The sequence below is a fragment of the Alternaria arbusti genome (assembly GCF_024043155.1).
Source record: "Alternaria arbusti strain BMP 1465 chromosome Unknown scaffold_29, whole genome shotgun sequence".
Lineage (NCBI taxonomy): Eukaryota > Fungi > Ascomycota > Dothideomycetes > Pleosporales > Pleosporaceae > Alternaria > Alternaria arbusti.
In genome coordinates, this window is record NW_026249969.1 from 50,842 (window position 1) to 71,196 (window position 20,355).

Consider the following 20,355-nt stretch of genomic DNA (forward strand, 5'->3'; position numbering starts at 1 on the left):
GCGTGCCTGCTGTGGCGCTTGCTGCCAAGCGGTTTAGCCTGAAAATGCCCCTCGTCACCTCATGTGCATCTGCGCGCGCCGAACCTCAATCCTTCCATCCTCCTCCACCCCACGCGTTCAGGCCGACATGGCACCGCAGCCATGTCACCCGACGCGCGCAAAATTTGTTACACGAACAGGAACGAAGCGCGCTACAAGCAGCGGTAACCTTGCTATTCGATGACGGGCATGCACGCGCTCCACTTCGGCTCGTCTGTAACGGGGCAGCTCCACACCACTTCGGCTCATTCTGTACTCCCTTGCAGTTACAGACAGGCGCAGGATCGCATTCATGGGTGAAATCCTTCGCGTGTTCCTAAACGCCATGCATTCTGCACTTGTGCAGGCCACACCGCTGCTTCCTGCTCCTTCGGGGCGGCACGCTTGAGGCGTTCGGGTGGCTTCCCATTGCCTGGCGAAGTCCCGTGATAGGCTGTTGCCGTTGTCACTGATTCCGACGTCAAGAACGAAGCTGCTACTCCACCACTGATCTATCTCAGGCCGAAGCTCTCCCGCCACTACCTCTGGTAGCGACCAACAACTAACAGCCACGTAACAGGATAGATCGCGATAGCCTGATCGTTCACCTTACTCAAGCGAACAAGGTCCCAAACAAGTGGCTACGCATGCATGACCTTAGCATGATGTCTGTTCTGGGAATCGAGCGGCAATAGCCTCCACAGCCTTTCCCGATTTGGCCAGTATTTGTCAATAACAGGATGGAATTCCGAAAGAGCAGCAACCATTGGGCAGAGAGAACTTGGAATGCAGATATGGACGTCTCTTTGTGTTGTCGACAGATGCGTCTGCGCAATGCTCGTCATGGGCTTCACGACAACCGAGTGCGCGAAGGATGCGCTACTGATATGCCCTGGCCTCATGTACTGTACGGGAGCGTTCTCGTCTCTGTGCTTGATTACTAGGCAGTTGGTTTACGCGTGGCAGAGGATGCGATTAACACTGTGCAGCTAAGCGCGTCAGGGAGGGCCGCTTTCCGCGACGTACGCAAAACCCCAGTGATCAGTGTGGCTCCTCATCGCCGAACCTCGTCTGGGGGTATCTCGTGTCGATTAACAAGGGCTCTCCTGATCCTACCTTTAGAAGCCTCTTCGATGCCATCTTATCAATGGCCACATTGACCAGCTGCGTTTGCTTCAACATCTTTTCGTGCTAAGTCGTCCACAAAGTTCAACACTTTTCATGACCCCTCACGACAATGGCGTATGAAGATACAAAGCCGATGCCCATTGCCATTGTGGGCTTTGGCTGCCGCTTTCCCGGCGACGTTACAAACGGTGAGAAGCTATGGCAGATGCTGGTCGAGAAGAAGTCGGCTCGCACCGAGGTACCTCCAGACCGCTTCAACGTCGATGCATTCTACAACCCCGATGGGGATCGTTTCGGGACGGTAAGCATACACCGTCTACCGTACGGACCGCTCCGCTGACCCAGTTCTAAGTACAACAACCGCGGCGGGCATTATCTCGCTGAAGATGTCTCGCTTTTCGATGCCCCGTTCTTCTCGATATCGCCAGCCGAGGCCATGGCCATGGACCCCATGCAGCGGTTACTGCTAGAGGTGACGTACGAGGCATTAGAGAACTCAGGAACGCCACTAGCCCGAGTCTCTGGATCACAGACTTCATGTTATGTCGGTTGCTTCACAAAAGACTACGAGGAGATGCAACGGCGAGACATGGAGCTAGCGCCCAAGTATCAGTCAACAGGGGCTTCGCAAACAATGCTTTCGAACCGCCTGAGCTACTTCTTCAACCTGAAGGGGCCAAGTGTGAGCATAGACACAGCCTGCAGCAGTGGACTCGTTGCTGTGCATCTGGCGTGCCAAAGCCTGCGCACTGGTGAAAGCTCCATGGCGATTGCAGGAGGAAGTAACCTCATATTGAGTCCCGACATTCAAATCGAGATGAGCGACATGCACTTCCTGAGCCCAGACTCGATATCGCACGCCTTCGATGATCGAGCCAATGGCTATGCGCGAGGAGAAGGTGTTGGCGCAATCATACTGAAGCCACTAGATCTGGCCATACGCGACAACGACCCCATTCGAGCCATCATTCGCGGCACGGCTGCCAGTTCAGACGGACGAACGCCCGGTATCACGATGCCTTCGAAAGACGCGCAGGTCGACCTTATACGCTCCGCATATCGTGCGGCAGGGATCGACGTAAGCGAGACGGGATACTTCGAAGCGCACGGCACAGGAACAGCTGCGGGTGATCCTATAGAAAGTGGAGCAATCGGCGAGGTGTTTGCCACGAGCCGTCCCCACCGCATCTCTGCGACAACCGAGGAAGTCGTTCCTCTCTCCATTGGCTCGGTCAAGACAAATATGGGCCATTTGGAGGGAGCTAGCGGCATTGCTGGACTCATCAAGGCCGTGCTAAGCGTCGAGAAGGGTATGATCGCACCAAATCTCTGGTTTGAACGGGGCAACCCAGCGATCGACTTCGAAGGATGGCGGGTCGAAGTGCCCACAGAGCCTAAAGAGTGGCCCCTTGACGGTCTGCGGCGCGCAAGCGTGAACTCCTTCGGCTACGGTGGAACCAATGCGCACGTCATTCTTGACGATGCACATCACTTTCTTCAACGGTATCATCGCTCGGCTCGTCACAGAAGGAACGATTCGGGTTTCGTCAGCCCTATGAGTGACGAATCCTTCAGCAACACACCAAGATCGCGCCTCTTCCTCCAGTCCGCCAACGATGAGCGAGGTCTTGTCCAAATGGGCCAGGACCTGTCGAAACATCTTCAACGTCAGGATGTCTTCAACGAGGAGCAGCTACTTGATAATCTGGCGTATACATTGTGCGAACGTCGATCACAACTTTTCTATTGCGCTGCGATTGTTGCGACAGACAAGGCTGATCTGCAAACCAGATTGCAGGAAGTTCGACCAAGCTCCGCTAGTGGCGCAGTACCACCGCGGATAGGCTTCATATTCACTGGACAAGGTGCCCAGTGGTGGGGTATGGGCAGAGAGCTACTCCACTACCCCGTCTTCCGGAAGAGCCTACAACGATGCGAATCTGTCGTGACCAGTTTAGGTGCCGAATGGTCACTGATTGAAGAGCTGTCGAAGGAGAAATCTAACTCACGGGTCAATGAAGCAACGTTTAGCCAGCCACTTTGCACTGCTCTGCAAGTAGCATTGGTGGATTTGCTTGCATCGTGGAACATTCGCCCGCAGCGTGTAGTCGGCCACTCCAGTGGTGAGATTGCCGCTGCATATGCCACCGGTGCTCTGAGCCTTGAGTCGGCGATGACTGTCGCATACTTCCGAGGCTTGTTGTCGCCGAAAGTCAAGAGTATGGGTCTTGAGGGACGAATGATGGCAGTTGGCCTATCCGAAGATGATGCGAAGACCGAGATTGCAGAGTTGGCTGATGGCCTCGGTAAAGCTATTGTAGCTTGTGTGAACAGTCCGCGCGGCGTCACCATCTCTGGCGATGTTGCTGCCATTGAGAACTTGCAGAAGGCCCTGGAAACCAAAGGCGTCTTTGCGCGACTACTTCAAGTCGATACTGCATATCATTCTCATCACATGCAGGCGATCGCGGAGGAGTATCTTGCCCGTCTCCAAGAGACAAAGGTTGCGACAATCAAGACCAATGGGCGGATGACGATGTACTCTTCTGTGACTGAAGACGTGATCAATCCAGACCAGCTCGGTGCCGACTACTGGGTGTCGAACCTCGTCGGTAGCGTCCGCTTCTCCGGAGCGTTGGCCAAGTTGTGTACCTCGGACTCACAGGATGGCAAGAACGCTGTGGACATTTTGCTGGAGGTTGGACCACATGCCTTGTTCAAACTTCCAGTCAAGGAGATTCTCGACGCTACATTCGATCAAAAACCGCAGATACAATATCTTTCCACTCTCATCCGCAACAAACCTGCAGATATTACCGCACTCGAAGCGGCCGGCCAACTATTCGCCCACGGATATCCGATCGATCTGCACGCCATCAATTTCCCGACCGAACCCAAGCAGCCACTATCCGTGCTCACCGATCTGCCCCAATATCCCTGGAACCACACCCGCCGCTACTGGTGGGAGTCGCGCCTTAGCCGAGACTACCGTTTCCGACAGTTTGGTAGGACCGATATCTTGGGCGCACCGGTCAACGACTGGAACCCAATGGAGCCCAGGTTCCGCAACTTTATGCGCCTGCGCGAACAGCCGTGGCTGCGGGATCATGTCGTTCAGGGCGATGTGCTGTTCCCAGCATGTGGCTATCTGTGCATGGCTATTGAGGCGTGTCGGCAGATGTGCAAGATCTCACCGTCTACCTTCCTTCCGCAGGGCGTTAGTAGTGCGGCTGAATATCGACTTCGCGAGGTCAATATTTCGCGAGCGCTCGTTGTACCGGAGGCTGATGAGGGGGTTGAGACTTGTTTGTCGATGAAATGCAACACTAGCTCAGATGGGTCATCTTCGGAGATCTGGCACGACTTTCGCATCTTCTCCTACACTGCAGATGGAGGTTGGGTTGAGAACTGCCGTGGTTTGGTCGCAGTGTCAGGCCAGTCGACCTCCGACGAACATCTCGCTCAGGACTGTGCCAGTGAGTGGAATACTGCGCAATCACCTGGTACAGACAAGATGGACGTCGAAGCATTTTACCGTAGCGTGGACGCTATCGGCCTTACGTACGGACCGATGTTCCAGGGTCTCAAGGAGATCAGCGTCGACTGTCTGAGGCCTGGCAAAGCTGCCGGAGTGGTTGAGGTCACTGACACCAAGTCTGTTAATCCGAAAGGATATGAGTATGACCGGTTGCTACATCCTGCTACTTTGGACACTTTCTTGCAACTAGGTCTGGCTGCGCTGGGTGGTCCTGAGCTCAAACAATTGAAGGGCGCGATGGTACCTACATATATCGAAGAGATTTCCATTGCCGCCGATACATCAGCTCAAATCGGTGACCGTCTCAACGTCGTAGCGAATGCTCAACGTTGCGGCGCACGACAAGCTACTGGCGACATATTCGCGTTGGACCCGATGACTTTGAAGCCAGTCGTTCTCATGGACGGCTTCAAGTTCGTCGCCATCAATACGAACACCACATCTGGCGAGCAAGCGTCACCTCCAAAACACTGCTACAAGGCAGTTTGGGAGCCAGATGTTAAACTTATCGATCGTGAGCATCTCAACCGCGAACTGCAAGCAGCACCGAAACCAGATAACCGTCCGAAGACTGTCAGAGAGCTGGAGCTGCTTTCTTACTACTTCATCGATAAGGCACTGCAGGAAGTCAGCGCAAACGAGGAGTCTACAATGTTGCCACACCATCAAAAGTTCTATCGCAACCTATGCGAGCTGCGCGATGCGGTGCTAGCGAAGACGCACCCTCAACAGACAGATGAGTGGCAGCAGCTACACAGTCCGGAAGTTGCATCGAAGCTTGAGACCATGGTGGAACACTACCGCAATCACGAGACGGCTTACGATGGCAAGCTTCTTGTTCGTGTGGGTGAGGCTCTACCAGCCGTCTTCCGACAGGAAGTTGAGCCACTTGCTTTGATGACGCATGAGAACTTACTCGAGGACTACTATACTACCGCAGTCGGCATGCCAAACACATACGCCCAGATCTCACGCTATACTACTATGCTTTCGCACAAGTACCCCAACCTTGACTATCTGGAGATTGGCGCTGGAACCGGCGGCGCGACAGTTCCAACGCTGAAAGGCTTGAGTGGCTACGAAGATCTCCACGCATACCCTCGCTTGAAGTCGTATACCTACACAGACATCTCATCCTACTTCTTCCAGCGCGCCGCGGAGAAGTTTGAAGACTTTGCACAATTCATGAACTTCAAGAAGCTGGATGTTGAGCACGATCCAGAGACGCAAGACTTCAAGCCAGCTTCTTACGACGTCATCGTCGCTGCGAACGTACTTCACGCCACGTCAGACATGCACCGTACCATGACGCATGCGCGGCAGCTTCTTCGACCAGGGGGACGACTCATACTTCTTGAGATGACGAATCGTTTACTCGCTGCTTCAGTCATCTTCGGTACCTTACCTGGATGGTGGAATGCGTCTGAAGAATGGCGGACTGGTGGGCCTCTGCTCACTGAGAGCCAATGGGAGAACTTATTGCGCTCAACAGGGTTCAGTACCCTTCAAGCAAGTAGTCCAGACGTCTTGGATCCGCTGGAGGAGGGAACGAGGCTGATGATTGCTACTGCGGTTGAAGCAAAGCCGACTCTATCGAACGGTGTGATTACTCCGCCAGAAAGACCTCGCTTCGTCATCTTGTGTGCAGACTCACGCATCCGGATGAGCAGATTGGACATGCCGTTAGCCCTCAAAAGCAGACTGGATAAAGCTGGCTTCCAAGCACAGCTCGCGACACTCTCCAAGCTTGGCCAACAAGATCTTGCTCATACGATTTGCGTCAGCTTCGTCGAGCTCGAAGAGCCTTTGCTCACCGATCCCACTTCAGAAGACATGAAGACCCTCCAATACATCGCCGATGCATCGGCAGGTTTGATCTGGGTCACCCGAGGCGCGGCGTCTTCGGATGTTGAACGTCCTGAACTTGCCATATTCCAAGGCCTTGCGCGTGCGTTGCGAGCTGAGAATGAGAGCTTCAAGTGCGTCACAGTCGATTTAGATGCCAGGACGAACCTGCCTGCTCTCAAGGTCGCCGAGTTGCTTCTCAGCATCTATGAGAAACAGCTCAGTACTGCGAAGAGCGCTACTCTGGTCGATAGCGAATTTGTTGAGCAGGGTGGCGTTCTTAACATTAAGCGTGCGATTCAAGATGAGAAATCGAATGAGTTCCTGGTTGGTCGGACTGATGCGACGGCTTTGCGGCCGCAGATGGAGAATGTGCTTCAGAATGGTCGTCCGCTGAAGCTCAGCAATGTCAACAAAGGCGCATCAGACGTGGCCGTCTTCGAAGAGGATGTGCGCTTTGCGCAACCTGTTAAAGCTGACGAAGTCGGAATCGAGGTTCGCGCTACGAGTCTCGGCTCCAGCGACGTCGAGATGCTGAATGGAGAGGACTACGATGGCAAGCTTGGACAAGAGTGTGCGGGTGTCATCACAAATCTTGGCCATGAAGTGTCGGACCTCTCCGTTGGCGATCGAGTGGTAGCATGGTATCCGGGCACATTCGCCACCCAAGTGCGCGTGCCAGCAACCTTTGCGCACGCGATCCCCGATGGCATGGATTTTGAAGTCGCAGCTACATTGCCCCAGGCGCATGCGACTGCTCGCTATGCGCTCAACCACGTCGCGCATATACGGTCCGGTGAGACTGTTCTCGTTCACGAGGCCGCGGACGCTGTTGGCCAGGCTAGTATCGCGACTGCATCCAAGGCGGGCGCAAAGATCTTTGCAACCGTGCGATCCGACGAAGAGAAGAGCTACGTTGCCAAGGCCTATGGCCTCAACAAAGCCTGTATCTTTTCCAGTCTCGATCTTAAGTTTGTCACTGCACTTCGGCGCGCGACTAAAGGCCGCGGTGTTGATGTCATCCTGAACACCCTGACTGGCGAGGCATTACAAGCGACGTTCAGCTGCATCGCGCCTTTTGGCAGATTTGTAAACCTCAATGCACCAGGGAATGGCCGACTGGAAATGACTCCATTCGGCCGCAACGCATCCTTCTCCTCAGTCGATATGGCGTTGCTGTATGCGCAGAAGCCCAAGCTTGCGAGTCGAGCATTCCATGAGGCTATGAGCGCTGCCACCGAGATGAAGATGCTCGACCGTAGCGCTGCGGATGTGTTGCCTTGGTCCAAACTGAACGAGGCTGTCAAGACGTTGCAAGATGCGAGTCACGATAAGCAGGTGGTAATGGTACCGCAGGCTGACGATCAAGTTCTTGTAAGTCACCATCCGTGTGTCGATGTCGAAGATGCGACTAACAAATTTCAGGTTGCCCAGAGACCACCACCCCGTATCTCTTTCGATCCATCGGCTTCCTACCTCCTCGCTGGCGGTCTTGGCGGTCTCGGACGAAGCATCTCGCAATGGCTCGTCACCCACGGCGCAAAACACCTCATTTTCATCTCTCGCTTCGGCGCAGTATCAGAAGAAGCCCAAGCATTCCTCGAATCCCTGCACGCCTCGGGCGTCCGCACTGCCATTCTGAAGTGTGACGTATCCGACGCACTCGAGCTTTCCAACCTTCTTTCCAAAACTCTGCGCTCCTTCCCACCCATCAAGGGTGTAATTCAAGGCGCAATGACCCTCAACGACTCCCTCTTCAGCACAATGACCTCGCATCAATGGACTTCAACTATCCTTCCCAAGGTCCACGGCTCAAAAAACCTCCACGAGACCACTTTATCCCAGCCCCTCGATTTTTTCGTTCTCCTCTCTTCCCTCCACTCCTTCATCGGCAACCCCGGTCAATCCAACTACGCCGCAGGCTGCGCCTACCAAGTCGCACTAGCCAAATACCGCAATGCGCTCGGTCTGCCAGCCACAGCCATCGACCTGGGTATCGTCGGCGACGTGGGCTATGTCGTCGAAAAGAAAGTTCAAGGTCGCAAAGTACAAGTCCAGGAGTTCAAACATATTCACGAGAAGGAGATGTTGGCGCTCATCGAGCTGGGTATTCGCGAACCGATGATGGGACATGTCGTCACTGGTCTTGATTCAGATCTCGATATCAATAGTCTGGACGACGGAGAAGCGCCGTTCTTCGCACGAGATCCCGTGTTGAGTCATTTACCGTACCTGCGCCCGCATCTCAAGATCGATGCGCCTGCTCAATCGTCAGATGATGGTACGACAACTACATCGCTATCGCTCTCCGCGCAGCTCTCTTCCTGTCCGTCTGCGGAGGCAGCGAAGGAGTTCATCCTCGCAGCGCTGCTCAAGAAGCTGTCGCGCAGTCTGATGATGGATGTATCGGACCTTGATGCTACGCGTTCGATGAGCAGCTACGGAACAGACTCATTGGTGGCTGTTGAGATCAAGAATTGGATTCAGAGAGAGACGAAGGTTATGGTTAGTGTGTTTGAGATTTTGCAGAGTGCGAGTATTGCGGGGTTGGTGGATGGGGTTGTGGGGAAGTTGAGGTTGGGCGAGGAGTAGGTGGTGGCGTTGGGGTTCGCTTGGTGAGGTGCTGACGGGAACGGCGGTGTTGGATTGGTGTATGGTATCTTTGCTTTCCTATGTATTTCTATGATCTATGCTTTCCTATCCTTCTTTCTATGGTTAATGTAAGTAGTGATACATTTGTTCTGAATCAGTTGACATGTAACGTGCTAATTCTCTGCGTGATACACATCTTAACGCGCAGTGGAGTGCAACGGCTCCGAGGATCCCCAATGGCTGTGTCGCGCCATCGACATCACAGTGCGTCTCTCCGTGTCCAATGGATTTGCAGTCGCTCTTGACGAGGAAGATGCCACGCGACACTAGATGCGCCAGAAAAAGGAGACGTCTCGAGGAAACGGATATGACGGAATGGGATGGGGGCGAACTGCCAGATCCTGAAGCGGTTAGATCATGATTTAGCGTCCGCGTTCCTCCCGCCGACTAACCCACATACCAGCTAGGCTATTCCCCAACCTCCACAAGTCGTTCACCCCAGGGCTGCATCATCGACACGTGTGAATACTTTCACGCGTTGCATCCATGAAATCGGGCTGTTTCCCTTGCTGCACAATGGACGGATAGCAGCAGCTGTGACACATGCTTTCGAACGAGTCTTCGCTATACCTGCCGTCCTTGCCGAGCACCGCCATCGTCGGCACTCAGATCCGAACAGATCCACCCAACACCTTATTGCCAAGCGGGTGACAGCAATCAACGTCATAGCCATCAGGCATGCTTTTTCATCATTTGCCATGCCTTCAAAGATGGGGCTGCGGTCCAACTTCGATCTGCCATCCAAAACTCACCTGAGTCGAACTACCCACGCGCTTCACCTCACATAGCGTGCCATGTCCAACATCAACATCACCAACGAACGAGAATCCTACCAAGCCGTTTTCGCCCTCGATGTCATCACAGCGGCTGGCGCCCTGATCTTCCTTGGTCTGGCTTCGAGACCTACCTTCCAGCGGATAAAACAGCGTCGCTTCACCGCACCGGGCAAGAACAGCGCGCGCGATGGCCCGCTGAAGACGACACTGGGAACGTATCTCTTTCTCTGGCCAGCCCTTCTCTGTCTCTTCGTCGCGTACCTATGTCGCTTCATATCCGATGTCCTGAAGACGAGCGGAACGATCGACTATGATGCGGACCTGGGATGGAACGGCCGCCGCGGCTACACTCTCACAGGCAGTGACTATGCTTCGACCATCTCAGCGCTTACTTTCGCTACAACGCTCGCAATCATCTTCTTCACCGTGCTGCTCAACGGCGGCGTCTGGATTCACTCTAGTCATGTCCAAGAGAACGGTACGGGTATTTCGACGCCGAAGACCATGTCGCGTATTTGGAACACGTTCATCATGGTTGCCATGCTAGGTACCGGTGTTGCAGCCTGGGGTCTGGGTCTGGAGGCACGAGACATCAGCACTGGTAGTTCCGGCCCGGATGCGCTTTTGTCTTGGTCAAACGTCATGCAGCATGACCGTGCCACGAGGATTACCTACATCGTGCACGAAGCTATCGTTGTCGCAGCCAGTATGAGTGTTTCCATCGAAGTGTGGAGGGAGTATGGTACCACGAACAAGAATGCTCATGGTGTAAGTCTTGCCCTTAATAGCCTGATATCAAGTTCCGTATCTAACGCTCCACAGTCACCTGAACGCAACGACCTCGCTCGTTTCGCTTTCACCGTTGTACCTCTTATCTGGCTTCGCGATATCTTCATCATCTACGATATCATCCTCCTCTACGTCGACACCTCCGGGTGGTCGGACAATTCCGTCTTGGCTACGACCTTCCTGCTCGTCATCTGCAGGCAGTTTGCCAACCTAGCGATCTTGGGTATGGTGCTCTGGGGTGCTTGGCGAATGGGCCGCAGTGTCAGTATGTTTGGTGGAAGCTATGCTTGAGTGAGACCACTACTTGCGGGGTTGTCGCATCCCGAAACTATGTAAAACCATGGCAAAATGCTCCAGACTCTCAATCAGGAACACAGCGTAATGGTATATACTTTTCTTTGTATGAGTGGGTGTAGGATAATATTGGCACATATGAGATTGTAATAGACTGGTAATTGTTTCATTGTACATTGTCATGGGATTGGAAAGTACGCCAAAGTGAAGTCTAGCCAAATGACCGAGCCTTAGGACCAACGAAACACAGCCTATTCGAGACAATCTTGTCTCAGTCTAGCACTTTCTTCGCCCTTATATATTGCACAGTAATTGCCCTCCTTCAGATTTTCACTCCTATCCGGCACATCAGCTGCTCAAATCATGAAAGCACCATCATCCACCAAAAATGAGCGACAGCGAGATGACCGACCTAGCGGACCAAGTCAACGATATCGAGGTCCCGCTAACCGCTCAAAGCAAGACACAGCGCAAACGGCAAGATGAAGTTACGAGCCTTCTCGGTACTGACATGGCAGGTCTAGCAGAGGAGTTCATGTACATCGCAACAGTCAGCCACCCTTCTCCGTCCTCCGAATTACATGACCACCAAGATCTAGACTCCTCATCTGCTCCGCTCTCACCCCTAGCCATCGATCAGTGGATTAGCGAGTCCGAAGATGACGCGCGAACGCCGGAGGAGGACAACGCTTCGCTAGAGAGAGCTCTGCGGGAATTAGAAGAGAAGCGAGCTAAGTCGCGACCCAAGGCACCGAAAAAGCGTAACTATGGTCGAATTGGTCGGAGCGGTAGAGTCACCAAGCTCGCAATTCGAGGTGGGCCCCCGAGGGGAGTGCGGGATGGCAGTAGGGTGCACACGGAGACTCGCAACTATGGTCGAATTGGTAGCAACAGTGGAATTGTAAAGAGAAACATGGTAATCCGTGGTGGGCGCCCTAGGAAGGTGCGCAGTGAAACTAAGGTTGGTGGTAACAATGGAGCTACAGAAACAAAGTTGGTCATTCGTGGTGGGCGCCCGGACAGAGTGCAGGATCACAGTAAGGTAAACGCGGCTAGTAGAGTCGGTAGTAGCGGTGGAGTCCCAAAGTTGGCATTCCGTGGTGGGCGCCCGAGAAAAATGCAGGATGACAGTAAGATGCACGCGGATAGGCGGGCAAGCAAGGCACCAAAGGAAGCTTGCCGCAAGCGACTGGCGCCTGCAGAGCCATCTTACAAGTACGATTTCGACTCAGAGAGGATGATATATGAGGTTTCACAGCAACGAGACGGCAGGAGCTGGTCTACGGAGGCAGTCGCTGATTTTGGCCGAGACGAGAGAGACATGTGCGCATACTTTAGGTAGCCGCCTCTTCTGGTATAAGGGCATACAATATTGATATGTTGTTTGCTGTGTGTAGCGTAGAAGAAACACCTATAGTTGAACGTTGTTGAACCACGGATAGATGTTCTTACCATGTCCAAATCCGTCTTCTCTAGCGAACTTCACTGCGCGTGCTGAAAAACGCTGCGTATATAATATGCTCGTTAACATCTGAAATCTCTTTAGCATAAACCAATTTCTCCTTACTAACATACCTCTCCCTGTCAATCGAACCATTCAAGATGGCTCCCAACGCAATCACAAAGCCTAACCGACGCAAACGTCGCAGTGCAGACTCGACACCACCACCACCGCGGCGACAACGGCCGCTTCTTCCGGGATCGCCAAAGGCAAGACGGGATGGTAACGGTAATATCACTAATGCAGCGGACCTGAGTGAGGCTACACTCGCGCTCGAGAATTGGCCTCGGGTTCTGCCAACCATACCGACTCCTGGTCCTCCTGCTCCCCGACAACAGTTGGCCATCCATACACGAGAACAACATGTGGCCCAACCACATGTAGCGACAAATGTCCGATCTGGTGGTAGGACTGCGCCGAGGAACGACGTGCGCAGCCAGCGATATGCTCCGTCTTCGCTTGCACCTCGAAGCTATGTTACGTCACCGGCCTCGCGTATGGACTTCGTACAGCCGCAGCAGCAACAATACCAGCGATACCAGCATTACCCGCAACACCAGTTTGGTAATATCATCTCTGAAACGGATCTGATGAGGTTTCCTTCGAACTCAAGTCAGGGTACTTTGAGTTATGGCCCTTCGCATGCTGTGGGACATCAGCCTTCAGGAAATATCTTCCAGGAAGATACCTTGCAAGCTGAGGACTTTCAAGAAGCTGGACTGAACTTGGAAGCAGTTCAGGATGGGGTGCCTGATGAGAATGGCGGGGAAGTCCAATTCCTGTCTGACTTTTCGGAATTCCAGAACTTCTTGTTGGGTCCATCCGGGGATATGGCTCCTCTTGAACCGTCGGATGGGTCGTACAGCCTTGATCAGATGGCTTCACATCCGATCTTCCATCGGTATCCCGCTCCTGCTCCTGCTCCCGGTTACCAGCAACCCCTTCCGGAACCTACCTTTACCGGCTACAATGTTGCTGGAGCTTACCAAAGCCCATATGCGCCGACCATGTATGCTCCACAGCAGGCGCATGGCCAGCCTACTTTCCAGCCGGGCCCGATGAACGCGCCAGGCTCCATCAACAACGTCGTCATACCGCAGCCGGGCTCGATGTATGCGCAGAACTTCGTCAATAATTTCCCGCCACAACAGCATCCACCCACCATGTATGCGCAACCGTACCAGCAGCTACAGCCGACCGCGCAACAACCCCAGGCCAACTACCCTGTTGCCGACTACAACCCACCTGCGGCTTACGCAGGCCCTTCCTCGCGACAACCAGGAAACTACAACGGCAGCACCGGGCAGGCACGACAGCAGGATGCTGGATCGAGGCGGAGACGGTCAAGCTTGTACCTAACGACTGAGGAATGGGTTGAGGCGCAACGTAGGCAAGAGAACCTTGGAAGGGAGTGAGTGAGGGTGAGGATGCGGACGGAAGAGGGTATGGATGAAAAGAGAATATAGACATGGACGCGGAACAAAAGGAAGACAGCGGGATCCCGAGATGATCAAGCGGCGCATACGACAACGACGTCTATAACGGACGAGCAACGAGAAGTTGACAAGTCTAAAGAAGACGGAGCAGAAAAGACGCGGATACATGCGGAGGAAGAAGAGAAGACGATCATGTACACTCCGGGTACAGACTACATCAGCTTCCCGAGCAGAGGATTTGCAAACGCAGACGAATGCGAACCTGAGTGTGAGGTTCAACATCAGCGGTAGCGAGCCGATATCGGAACGCTCGGAAGAGGTTCAACCCGCATTTGGAAATTAGTGCTTGGCAGTCGCGTCAGCCAATGAGGTTGTTGCAGTATGTTGGACTTGGCTAATGTGAATCTACACATTAGAGATCGAATGGGCGTATTAGGGTAGCTTTAGCTAAGTTCCTTGCATGATGTGAATATCTGTTGGCAGCAGGCTCAGCAAATCTCTCGTCACCAGACAACACGCAAACATATGTCCAGATTAGTGGTATGACTTTTATCATTGGTATCTATTTTCACCCCACCGTCGTTCTCATCGTGATATTGCTTCGCTAGTCTTAGCTTGACTTCCCCTTCGGCGTAACCTCAGAACTCGCATAAGTAACCTGATCATGAAGATTCTCACGATGCAGCCACCTCCGCCAGTACGTCAACGTAGTATGCATATCAGACGAAGCTTTCTAAGCCCTCGACATGTTCTCGCCCTCCTCCGCCTTCTGGAGCCCGTACTTCTTGAGACTGCCTTATGTTAGCAAACGATCCACACCATCTATACCATTCAAGGACTAGACGTATTAACTCACCGAATGCTCTGAATAGCAATAAAGCCCGTAGTATCCATAGGACTAAAGTTATCCAGCGTATCCATACTAGCCTCCTCCTCAGAGTACAGCTTCTCAGTCTGACTCGACCGGCCAAGCACATACGCGTTACCCTTGTACAGCTTCATCCTGACCTCGCCATTGACCCTGCGCTGCGAGAAGAGCAGACTGTTCTCGATGAACTCGCGTTCGGGCGAGAAGTACATGCCGTTGTAGAGCTGGTAGCTCCAGTTGTGGGATACGAACTGGTCGCGCAGGTTGCGCACCTGGGCGTCCATGACGAGGCCCTCGAGGTCGAGATGGGCGAGGCGGAGGATGGTCATGGCGGGCGAGTCGTAGCAGCCGCGCGATTTGAGGCCGATGAAACGGTTCTCGACGATGTCGATGCGGCCGATGCCGTGGGTGAAGCCGAGTTTGTTGAGCGCGGTGAAGAGCTCGACGGAGTCGGTGTACGTCTTTGAGGGGGTGGTGAGTTTGACGGGGATGCCCTTTTCGAAGTGGACGGTTATGTCGGTGGGTTCGTTGGGGGCGTTGAGGGGCGAGTCGGTCATGGTCCACATGTCGTCTGGGGGAGACACGTCGGGGTCCTCGAGGATGCCTGAATGATTAGCCTTGAACACACAGCCTGGTTATGTGGTGTCTTACCGGCCTCGTAACTGCAGTGAGCCAAGTTGGCGTCCATAGACCAGGGCTTCGCCTTGGTAGACGTAACCGGAATACCATGCTTCTCAGCATAGTCAAGCAGATCCTGCCTGCCCTTGAAGCGGTCGCAGAACTCCGGCAGCCTCCACGGCGCAATAACCTTGATAGTAGGCTGGAGTGTGTAGAAAGCCAGCTCAAAGCGGACCTGGTCGTTGCCCTTGCCCGTGCAGCCGTGCGAGACGAACCCACAGCCTTCTTGCTGCGCGACGCGGATCTGTGCGCGGGCGATGACAGGGCGGGCCAGCGAGGTGCCGAGGAGGTAGCGGCCTTCGTACGAGGCGTTGCACTGGACGGCGCGGAAGCAGAGCTCCTCGACGAATTCCTTTTGCAGGTCTAGGATGACCATCTTCTTCGCGCCGATCTTGAGCGCCTTCTTCTCCACCTCGTCCCACGGCTCTTCCTGGCCGACGTTGGCGAGGAAGCAGACGACCTCATAGCCCTCCTCTTTGACTACGCGTTAGATTGTGAGGTGTGTCTCGATGTGCTTCTGACGTACCGATGAGCCATTTCAGGATCGTGGAGGTGTCGAGGCCGCCTAATGAGTGGTTAGTTTGTTGGCACTGAGCAAGATGAACGCAGTGAGACGCAGGTGAACGCAAGTGAACCCGGTTGGCCAGGAATTGTTAGTTGTAAATGTACTCACCAGAGTAAGCAAGGCAAACGCGTCCCTTTGACATATCTGTAAGTGTTTGTGTATAAAAGGGTATAGAAAGTGAGAAGAAAGAGTCAAGAAGAGTCAATTGAAGAGGGGTTGCGGCGTCTGGGGAACGACGTGTGGAGAGTCAGAAACCTTATCTTATCGCACAAAAAATGTTCGGCCCTCACCATCCCTGCCGCCCGATCATCGGCTGTCAGCCTCACGACGACCTGAACTATGACATTAAGGTAGCTAGAGTTCGTGTCGCAAACATCACAACAAGTTTACACACGAACGCAACAACCCACTGGTGCGTCTCAACGGAATAATATTCGACAAGGTATATAATCCCAACGCCAAGTATGCAATGCCCCATCCCAGAGACATAATTCGTCGCACGCGCAAAGTATAATCTTAATCAGACTGTCGCTACCCAAACTTCCCAAGATGCAGCGCCAAAAGCCAAATACGCGTAAACACTCCGCCTGGTGCGCTGAATCTTTATGGATGGAATAAACGCTGTGCTAGAAAGCACCACCAGCAACCCTCTCCCTCTCATAGAAAACAATATACGCCTTCTCATTCTGCAGCCGGTTATGCGGAGGCAGGTTCCCAGGATCAAAGTCCGTGATCTTATCGTCGTTGAAGGAGCGCCAACATCCCCTAGACTTATCCTTGACGAACGCGATGTAATGTCCGCTTCCAAGCGTAGCACCAATATGCCAGATAACAGCATAGGCGTTGTAGACATACGGCCCATTCATAGTAGGATCGCTCTTCACGCCAGCAAGCTGCGCAGGTCCATCGCGGGCCTTTTCAGAAACATATCTTTCTTGCTCTGGCGTCATGGGTGGCTCGACAAAGGGACCCATGTCGAGACGTTGGAGCGGGAAATTAACAGGCGTCCGGACTTTCCGCGCGCTTTCCGTGCGCGAGGCGCTGAAGCGCTTGAAGTGGATGACGAGTGTGTCGGGGGCGCGGGTGATGGTGATTTTCTTTACGGCTTCGCGGTCTTTCTTGCAGCGAGGGCAACGCCATAGTTCGTCTCCTGCTAGACGCTCTGGTGCGCAGTATGAGTTTAGACAATGGCGCAGGTCGCATTCGCCGTCCCGAGGAATCTCCACGCTGATACTCCAGAAGGCTTCGTATGTTGTACTTGTCACGCCGCATGTCTGGCATGTAAGCTGTGAAGCGTGCTGACCGGCGAACAGACCACCGATGACGGACATGTCGCGGTGTTGGTATCTTCGCCACTCAATCATTGCCGAATATTGGCGGGGAAACCTCTCTCGTTGCAACTCTTCCTGGTCCGAAAGTGGCTTTAGTGGCGGTTTATTCCAGGTTAGGTTCAAGTCTTCGTGCATGTAGTCTAGAACGAATTCCAGGAACTCCTTGGCGTCTTGCTGCTCATCAATACCCCACTGCGAGTTGAAGTGCCCGCAGATACGCTGTTCAAAGTTAGCCATGCCTGTTTTCTTCCTCCATCCTTGACTTACCCTGAATGTGCTTGGGCGCACGGACGTGACATCGCCCTTGTACAGATTGGACAGCAGCGTCGCGTATGCCTCTGGCAAGATCCCCTTTGTTCCTTTCCAATTGTCTCGTTGAAGATCTCGCTGATATCGTCCGGTGAGGAACAGGTCTGAAAGCAATAGATGCCCACTGAGACACTGCACCACCGAGTTCATGTAGCACGTGACACCAAAGTTCAGCAGGCCCGTCCTATGTAGCCTCAGGTTACTAAATTGAGGTTGTCCGTTGTAGACGACATTGCGATTCTGTTCTTGCCGGTCATGTACGCCACTGTAACTCACCCTAGGAACAGATGGCGGCGGACGAGAAGGCGCGACGGGTATGGCAGGTGCGACGTATTGATTGGTCGACTGAAACTTGGACGGGTACATCATAGATGACTGCTCAGCTTCAACATCGGGGTATCGACGTAGGAACTCTTCTGTCGAACGGTAGAAATCTTGTGTAGGCTCTTCTTCCTCTTCACCATCTGCCGGAGGCACTTCGACTGCAGCACGCCCCTTTCGAGCTTCTTCCAACCACTGTTGCTGCTCTTCTTGGTCCATGGGAACGTATTCGCGTTTTGATCTTCTTTGCGTGTTGTTTCTCGCGATATGGCTGGCAGCTGGCGATCGTCGGATAGCCCGAGCCCGCGTCGGACCAGCAGCCACTTGTCCAGCAGTGTTCGACGTCTTCAAAGCCTGCGGGCCCACCAGGTCCATCCAAGCGTCAAGACCACCTTTGAGAAGAACCGGAGGTCGCCTGAGCGGTTTGTCCGCGTTGAACTCGTGCAGGGTGTCGAATAACCGCTTCAACGCAATCTCGCTATCAGATCGGTTGTGTCTATGCATGAAGTCGATGTTCTTTGTCGACTCATCGTAATATACGACCACGTCAAAGTCGGCCCTCTTGTCGAACATGTCTTGTTCCTCATCCGGCGATATGATGAGACGGTCCAGAAGCTGTTCCGCGGAGTCACCATCGCGCAACGTCAATGGTTCTATGCACATGATGTTCCGCACGAAGATGTGTCCAGCGTCGAAGTCTGTTCGGTCCCGTACGTCGATGGTGAGTACATTGTACATGCGGTAGTAGTCATAAAGCATGCTAGCATCGATCTCAAGTTCGACCGTCTTGCTGACAGACCTTGTTCTTCCATTGCCGTCTCGGAGGGTCTGCGCGGGAAAGTATGAGTCGGGCGCACTGTTTGCGTTCGGTGCATACGCTGATGCACTGGATGCGGCGAGTGAGTTGGTACGACCCCCAGTTCCGTTCAAACTCCTGGGTGTACTCCGAGGTGCGTTGATGCTCGAAGGACCTGAGATGTTCCTCGCTGGACTATAGGTAGGACTAGGCTCTTTCGGTAGTGAAGCCGCGAATTGTGTATCTAGTGGTAACTTCGGCGGCGGCGGAGGCATGTGAAGGGGTGGCGGTGGCATGCCCCGTGGACCCATAATCCGATTTGTAGAATGGTAGTCTGCAGGAGAGGGCATCTTGACAGACAAATCCTGGCTGGGGCGAGGCGATGTATCGACTAGCGGACCGGTGCCTCTCAGATTTGCGAATCGCTGAGCAAGGTCGTTTACTCCGTTCACATTCGATATGCTCTGGTGCACAGCCCGCCCGTGCAGTGATTGTGGCTTCGGTTGCACGGGGGGTTTTCTCCGTGAAGAATCCAGAGAGGCCGCAGGTGAAGCTCGACCGTTTGACAGCCCGGTGGGGACTTCAGGAAGCATCAGCTCGTCGTCTTTCCGCATCGCGATCATGCCATTGCGGTTGCTTTGTGTTGTAGAGGGGGGTGTAGATGTTGTCCTGTGGTGTGCACCGTTCCTCTTGTTGTCGTTCTTTATAATGTCCTTTATGCGCACAAACCGCTCCTCGTTTGACTTGATCTCTTTCATAAGCTCGTTGAAGTCGCGGTGGATCTGGCTTCGGCTGCCGTTGATCTTGTCGTAGTAGTCGCGGTGGGTGGGTATCAGTTCGGCGACGATCTGGTATGCGACAATGTATTCCCAGTAGGCGCCGGCGGGAGAGCGATTGTTGAGCATGTTCTTGGCCGAATTGAAGTGCCCCCTGGCTCGTTCAAGGAGGAGTTTGATCTGTGGATGGTCAGCGACCGCATGGTGATCGGGTTACCTATGAGGCGGTGTTGGATGAGTACCGAATGGTGTTTTAGCGACTCGGCCGTGTCTGTCGCAGAGGCTATGATTTCGGCAATGGGCGGGAATGGGCCAACTGGGCCTCTGGAGTCACCAGCGCCGTCGCCGCTTCCCCATCCGTCTGCGCCGACGCCGTGCGCGCCATTGGTGTAGCCGTTCATGGCGGTGGTGGAGGTGTGGGCGGGCGAAGGAGGTGCTGAGGGCGGCGGAGGAGGTGCCGCACTCACAAACACTCTTTAATCGGCGGGCAGGCGTGCATGTTCTCGAGTCCGAGCAAGGCGCACCTGGAGTCGAATACGCGTACGTGTGGCCAGAGAGGCAGTGTTGATCGGGAATGCGGGGCGGATCGGGTAGCGCGTGATTGGGCAGTGGCGTGCAGTCACGGGCGGCGATTCTACAGCAGCGGGCGGGCTCCAGGGGAGATTTGGGTATCGTGAGTGAAGGCGTTGGGCGTGGATGGCCGTCCCGCGATTCGCAGGGTTGAAGCATGCGTC

The 20,355-nt window shown here is 53.9% G+C and overlaps 6 protein-coding genes across 6 annotated transcripts; 4 read left to right on the forward strand and 2 right to left on the reverse strand.

Annotated features, from left to right (window-relative positions):
• Window positions 1–1,255: 1,255 nt before the first annotated feature.
• On the forward strand, window positions 1,256–9,121 carry J4E86_011051 (Type I Iterative PKS; the record flags this gene model as incomplete). The annotated part of the gene is made up of 2 exons (XM_051451545.1): window positions 1,256–1,447; window positions 1,499–9,121. 2 exons carry the CDS (start codon window positions 1,256–1,258, stop codon window positions 9,119–9,121), a joined length of 7,815 nt encoding a protein of 2,604 aa, XP_051297245.1.
• An 854-nt stretch (window positions 9,122–9,975) lies between these two features.
• Window positions 9,976–11,037, forward strand: J4E86_011052 (uncharacterized protein; the record flags this gene model as incomplete). Its single annotated transcript, XM_051451546.1, has 2 exons — window positions 9,976–10,725; window positions 10,780–11,037. The coding sequence occupies 2 exons, from the start codon at window positions 9,976–9,978 to the stop codon at window positions 11,035–11,037; spliced, it is 1,008 nt and encodes a 335-aa protein (XP_051297246.1).
• A 391-nt stretch (window positions 11,038–11,428) lies between these two features.
• On the forward strand, window positions 11,429–11,945 carry J4E86_011053 (uncharacterized protein; the record flags this gene model as incomplete). Its single annotated transcript, XM_051451547.1, has 2 exons — window positions 11,429–11,855; window positions 11,890–11,945. 2 exons carry the CDS (start codon window positions 11,429–11,431, stop codon window positions 11,943–11,945), a joined length of 483 nt encoding a protein of 160 aa, XP_051297247.1.
• Window positions 11,946–12,642: 697 nt separating this feature from the next.
• On the forward strand, window positions 12,643–13,956 carry J4E86_011054 (uncharacterized protein; the record flags this gene model as incomplete). The annotated part of the gene is made up of 1 exon (XM_051451548.1): window positions 12,643–13,956. The coding sequence occupies one exon, from the start codon at window positions 12,643–12,645 to the stop codon at window positions 13,954–13,956; it is 1,314 nt and encodes a 437-aa protein (XP_051297248.1).
• Window positions 13,957–14,710: 754 nt separating this feature from the next.
• Window positions 14,711–16,230, reverse strand: ARG1 (argininosuccinate synthetase; the record flags this gene model as incomplete). The annotated part of the gene is made up of 5 exons (XM_051451549.1): window positions 14,711–14,768; window positions 14,834–15,449; window positions 15,497–15,997; window positions 16,050–16,088; window positions 16,197–16,230. The coding sequence occupies 5 exons, from the start codon at window positions 16,228–16,230 to the stop codon at window positions 14,711–14,713; spliced, it is 1,248 nt and encodes a 415-aa protein (XP_051297249.1).
• A 484-nt stretch (window positions 16,231–16,714) lies between these two features.
• J4E86_011056 (uncharacterized protein) lies at window positions 16,715–20,022 on the reverse strand (the record flags this gene model as incomplete). Its single annotated transcript, XM_051451550.1, has 3 exons — window positions 16,715–17,638; window positions 17,687–19,801; window positions 19,864–20,022. The coding sequence occupies 3 exons, from the start codon at window positions 20,020–20,022 to the stop codon at window positions 16,715–16,717; spliced, it is 3,198 nt and encodes a 1,065-aa protein (XP_051297250.1).
• Window positions 20,023–20,355: the final 333 nt, after the last annotated feature.